Raw genomic sequence first — 6,497 nt, 5'->3', positions numbered from 1 at the left:
TGTGATTTTGGTTTAACCGCCTGGAGTTTTAGTTATGTCGACCGCAGGTATGATCAATGTCTCTGCTGGGTGTCCTACCTTCGATGGGACACACTACCCCTACTGGAAGAATAAGATGCGCATGCATCTTGAGGCAATTGATAACGATCTCTGGTATGTTGTGGAGATGGTGTCCCCTCTGTCACCCCTACCATCAACGCTGCTGACGTGAAGAGATTCAAGCAACTCGACTCTCAAGCGAAGAACATCATATGTGGCCATCTAAGCAAAGGGTAGTATGGTAGAGGGAGTGCTTTGGAGACAGCTAAGCTTATCTGCGATAGGCTGTCCAAGGTCAATGAAGGAGTCTCAACACAGCGTGACTCCTGAGTTGACGTTCTTCATAATCTCTTCAACCGCTTCAAAAGACTCGACAATGAAAATGTTCAGCAAACCTTCGATCGCCTCACTGACATCTCAAATGAGCTTCAAGCACTTGGTGCCACTGACATCAACGACCATGAGGTGATGAAGAAATTGCTGAGATCGCTTGATTCCTCATTTGATACTCTGGCATTGATGATACAAGAACGTGGAGACTATAAGTCACTTGATCCCACTGATATCCTCGAGAGGCTAAACACTCATGAGTTCCAGCTTGCTGAGAAGAGAGATCTCTATGGACCGAGCTATGGCAAATCACGTGCTCTGAAGGCCAAGCCAGTGTCTGAATCTGAATCTAAAGATTCTGGTAGCAGTCTTGGTGATCCTGAAGAACTGGGTCAGGAGCTAGCAATGCTTGTGAAGAAATTCCAGAAGTTCTCAAGACGTGGTCGCTTTGGAAAATATTCAAGAAGTGATGATTCCTCATCCCGTGACTACAAGAAGAGACTATGCCACAAATGCAAGAAACCCAGTCACTACATTCAAGACTGTCCTCAGTGGGAAAAGGAATCAAAGAAGAAGAAATACAAGGATTACAGTTCTTATGATTCGAAGAAGAAGAAGAAATCTTCAAAATCTTCATCATCAAAATCCTCGAAGTCCTCATCTCACAAGAAGAGCAGCTCCAAGAAGGCTCGGGCATTCATTGGCAAAGAAATGGACTCTGAGGCTGAGTCTGAGGAACATGAGGAAGAGGAGGCATCTGAGGAGTCAGAATCTGGTGTGGCGAGCCTAGCCCTCGCTACTGCGTTCGTCAGTAAGTCCATCTTCAACACTGAAGAAAATGGCTTCCACAACAAGGCTGGTGATGGCGATGATGACTACGCTCCCACCTATTGCTTCGTGGCAAAGGGTGCCAAGGTACTCAAATATCCCTCCTCTGAATCAAGTGAGGATGAATCTGATGAAAACCTCAAGCCTAGCTACTCTAAACTTGCTAAGATTGTTGTGAAACAACAAAAGGCTTTTGAAAAGGTTCAAAATATGTTAGATAAAAGTGATGATATGTTGGGTGAAGAAATGGATCACACTAAAACCTTGATTGAAAATCTTCAAGACTTCAGTCTAAGTTTGACAACCTTCAAAGTCATCATAACACTCTCTTATCTGATCATGAGAAGCTTTCTTATGAATTTCTTCAAAGAAAGCAAGATCTTGAGAAGCTAAGGGTGAGTTATGAAGATCTTCAGAAGGAGCGTGATTCATTACTTGCTCAACAAATCAATGCTACTCAGGAAGAATTCATTCCTCCATGTTTGAAGTGCATTGAACGTGAATCTACTAATTCTTCACCTGAAAGTTCAAATGCTTCTATTGCTGCAAATTCTTCACCTGTCTCTGCTATTACTGATTCCTCATCTAAGGATATTGCTAGTATCACTGACCATGTAGGGCTGAAGGAACTGTATATGACAGGCATGTACAAAAGCCTCAAAGGGCATCAGGCTCTTTGCGATGTGCTTAAAAAGCAGATCCTCAATAGGAACCCTAGGAAAGAGGGTATTGCCTTTGAGAGGAAACTCAATGCTGATGGAACATACTGGAAGACTGAGCAGTACCCCAAAACCTCATGGGTAGCGCAAAGGGACCTCCAGTTGATCCATCTACTTTATCTGGCTTTACATGTGAATCTCCTCATTCTTCTGATGAGTCATTTGACTCCAACTATAAGCTGTTCAAAAATCAGAATGGTGAAGTATTTGCTAGATATATTGGCACTAACTGCAGGAACGGTTCTCCTATGAAGAAAATCTGGGTTCCCAAAAGGTGCCTTGAAAGTCTTCAGGTGAATGTCATCATGACACCACCTGTGAAGAATAGGAACCCCAGATCAAATTCTTCATATGGACCAAATTCTTCATATGGATCCAAGTCCTTACGTGGATCAAATTCCTCAAAAGGATGAAAATCCTCATATGAACATCATCGTGCTAACACTTCTGTTTCGCAGGGAAGATCTAAGGGCTATGAATATGAGCATTATTCTTCTAACCATTATGTTCATAAGTCCTCGAAGAATTTCTCTGCTTATTCATATGCTTACCCTAACTCCTCTTATGTGAAACGAAGTGGACTGGCTTCGATGCCACCTTTCTCTTATGGAGCTCGCAAAATGATGAACTCTTTGCCACCCCTTCAGATGTGGGTGGTGAAGAAAAAGAACTAATCTCTCATGCAGGGTCAGGTCTCTAGACATACTTAAATGTCTGAGGAATTTGCTGGAGACCTGAATATGCTTGAAAGGGCGCAAGCTAATCATGAAGAAATGAACTTTCATTTCTCACGTCCTCATACTGCTTTATCTGTTCTATTGCTTGATGAAATTGATCTGATGAAATTGATGTCATATTCTTCACTGATGAAGTATATGAGTTCGTAAGTTGCACTAATTCATCTGCAGGATGATCAACCCAAAGCCACTGAGTGGGTCCTCGATAGTGGATGTACAAATCACATGACTGGTGACAAGAATCTATTGATGGATGCTCCCTTATCTCCATCGCATCTGAAGCATATCACCTACGCTGACAAAGGAAAAAGCAAGGTATTGGGTCTAGGTAAGGTTGCGATCTCAAAGGATCGACACATGGACAAAGTCATGCTTGTCGAGTCCTTAGGATTCAACCTCATGTCAGTCTCAATGCTTTGTGATCTTGATATGGTTGTTATCTTTGGCAAGTATCATTGTGTTGTGATCATGGAAGCTGACCATTCCAAAGTCTTCAAAGGCTTTAGGAGAGGAGACCTGTATATTGTTGATTTCTCTACAGGACCACAACCCGCTATATGCCTACTTGCAAAAGCTTCAGAAGGCTGGCTATGGCATCGACGACTTGGTCATGCTGGCATGAGGAACTTGCACACGCTCGCGAAGAAGAAGCATGTAATTGGCATTGAAAATGTCAAATTCCTCAAGGATCACTTGTGCGGAGCCTGTGAAGTTGGAAGATGACCAAGGCCAAGCATCCAGCAAAGACTATCATGACTACCACTCGTCCATTGAATTTCTTCACATGGATCTCTTTGGTCCTAATCATTATTCTGCATTCACCAATGAAGTGTCCTAGATGGCTTTGTCATTGTTGATGATTACTCTCATTACACATGGGTACATATCGTCACTTAGAAATGTGAAGTGCAGGAAGTCTTCAAATGATTTTCCTCAAGGGCTTCGACTAACTTTGGTGTGAAGATCAAGCACATCAGAAGTGACAATGGAACTGAGTTCAAGAATACTGGTCTTGATGACTATCTTGATGAACTTGGTATTACTCATGAGTTATCTGCTCCTTATATTCCTCAACAGAATGGCGTCGTGGAGCGCAAGAACATGACTCTTGTTGAGATGGCTCGCACTATGATTGATGAATACAAGACGACTCGTCATTTCTGGATTGAGGCAATTGATACCGCGTGCCACATCATCAACAGGGTATATCTTCACAAATTCTTCAAGAAGACAGCATATGAACTCCTCACTGACAAGAAACCCAATGTGAGTTATTTCAAAGTCTTCGGTGCTAAATGTTGGATTAGAGATCCTCATCACAATTCTAAATTTGCACCGAAAGCACATGAAGGTTTTATGCTTGGTTACGGAAAGGACTCGCACACCTACAGAGTCTTCAACACCGTTCACTACAAGGTTGTTGAAACTATAGATGTGCTGTTCGATGAAACTAATGGCTCACAAAGAGAGCACCTACCTCCTGTGCTAGATGAACAGTCTCCTAAGGAAACCATCAAGTTCAAGGCTACCGAGGATGTCATTCCTACCGAAGAATCTGCTGAAGAAGTTATTCCAGACCATGAAGAACATCATGCTGGTGCACCTGAGGAAAATGGATCAGAAGAAAATGCTGATCCAATTCCTCGTCGCCAACCCGCTCATCCTCGAGTTGCAAATGAAGTGCAAATTGAGAAAATCATCAGCGACATCAACGCACCAGGTCCTCTCACACGCCCAAAAGCTTCACATTTGTCTAACTTTTGTGGGCACTTTTCTTTCATCTCTATCCCAGAGCCCACTAAGGTAGATGAAGAATTTCTGGAGCCTGAGTGGATTCAAGCTATGCAAGAGGAATTACATCAATTCGAGCTCAACAACGTCTGGGAACTTGTCAAGCGACCAGACCCTCTCAAGCACAATATCATCGGCACAAAATGGATCTACCGCAACAAGCAATATGAAAATGGCCTCGTGGTGAGGAATAAGGCACGACTTGTAGCTCAAGGCTACACACAGGTTGAAGGAATTGATTTCGATGAAACTTTTGCACATGTTGCTAGACTTGAGGCTATTCACATATTACTTGCTTATGCTAACCATCATAATATCTTCTTATATCAAATGGATGTGAAAAGTGCATTCCTCAATGGTAAGCTTGAGGAAGAAGTATATGTTGCTCAACCCCCAGGTTTTGAAGATCCAAAGCATCCTGACAAAGTCTTCAGTCTCAATAAGGCCCTCTATGGCCTCAAGCAGGCCCCTCAGGCGTGGTATGATACTTTGAAGGAATTCCTCATGAAGAAAGGCTTCAAACCTGGTTCACTTGACCCAACTCTTTTCACCAAAACCTATGATGATGAATTATTCGTGTGCCAAATATATGTTGATGATATTATCTTTGGCTGTACTGACCAACGTTACAGTGATGAATTTGCCTATATGATGTGTGAAGAATATCAAATGTCTATGATGGGAGAATTGAAATTCTTCTTAGGTCTTCAGATACGTCAACAACGCAATGGCATATTCATATCTCAGGAGAAATACCTCAAAGATGTACTGAGGAAATTCGGCATGCAAGATTGCAAAGGCGTCAAAATCCCTATGCCCACAAATGGCCATGTATGCACTGATGAAAATGGTATTGAGTTCGATCAAAAGGTATACCGCTCCATGATTGGCTCTTTATTGTATTTATGTGCATCTAGGCTGGATATTATGCTTAGTGTTTGCATGTGTGCCCGCTTTTAAGCTACACCGAAGGAATCACACCATAAGGCTGTGAAGCATATTCTTCGATATCTGGCTCACACTCCAACACTTGGATTATGGTATCCCAAGGGATCGGCTTTTGATCTCATTGGATATTCAGACTCTGACTATGCCGGTGATCGTGTGGACCGCAAGTCAACATCAGGCATGTGTCATTTCCTCGGACGATCCTTGGTATGTTGGTCCTCGAAGAAACAGAACTGCGTATCACTCAATTTTAGACACCGCGTACAATTGTCGTAGGGCTCTGAGAATCAAATTCTTCGTTAATTTCTTCAGTGAAATTCCTCAGTTGTTCAATTTCACGACCATTGTCCACGACAATTGTCTGATGCTTGAGGGATCAGCTTCTTGGCCAGGTGCCAGTAGAGGTCTTGGGCAAGGAGGGTGTACATCGAATTTCTTCATGTACTTTGGAGTGACATAACGATATTCCCTCCATTCTCTGGCCCATCTCCTTTCTATCTTCTGAATGCGCACTTTGCGTTCATTCTTCGTTTCATGAGGAGGAGTGCAGTACCGTGCATAGATGTCATCTGGAATCTTGAATGCAGTGTTGACTTCAGGTTTCTTCCCTCCCTTCTGAGGTTTCTTGCCATCAGCCATTTTCTTCAGCTGAGGAATCTGAACAACAGAATTCTCTGAAGAGGTATGCAACTTTTCTTCGAGGAACACTGCAAATGAGTTAAGTTGACGAGAACCTAGTGATTCAGCAGCAGACATGTGTACCTGTGAACAGAGTATAGGTGCGAAGAATTTGGAGAGGTCATATGCGTTCTGAGAAGTTTTTGCAAAATGAACAAGTTTGAGGAATTTGACTAGATGTGTCTTGAAGAATTTCACTAAGCGTTCTTTGACTTAGGTTCCAGAGTTGTATAGATTGAAAATCCACACAATTGAGGAATCTTGAAGAAAAAATGTTGCTTAGGGAAACAGATCAAGAACAGATGTTTGTGTGAGGTGTTTAGAGTGTGAAGATTGAAGAATAAACACCTTTTGAAGATTTGTAGAAATCAAAGGAATCAACAAGGGCAGTAAAAATGACTTTTAATTACCCTTGATGAAGAACACG

The 6,497-nt window shown here is 42.4% G+C and overlaps 1 protein-coding gene across 1 annotated transcript in view; it reads left to right on the top strand.

The window, feature by feature from the left end:
• Nucleotides 1-558: 558 nt before the first annotated feature.
• The window catches only part of LOC141022549 (uncharacterized), a 30,032-nt gene continuing 24,093 nt past the window's right edge, over nt 559-6,497 (top strand). Inside the window, exon 1 of the mRNA XM_073498807.1 lies at nt 559-1,435. Coding sequence (XP_073354908.1) covers nt 559-1,435 — 877 coding nt within the window. The remainder of the gene's footprint in view (nt 1,436-6,497) is intronic.

This window comes from Aegilops tauschii, chromosome 5, assembly GCF_002575655.3.
Source record: "Aegilops tauschii subsp. strangulata cultivar AL8/78 chromosome 5, Aet v6.0, whole genome shotgun sequence".
Classification (NCBI taxonomy): Eukaryota; Viridiplantae; Streptophyta; class Magnoliopsida; order Poales; family Poaceae; genus Aegilops; species Aegilops tauschii.
Note: the sequence above shows the minus strand (reverse complement) of the source record. Positions and strands in the feature narration are given on the sequence as shown.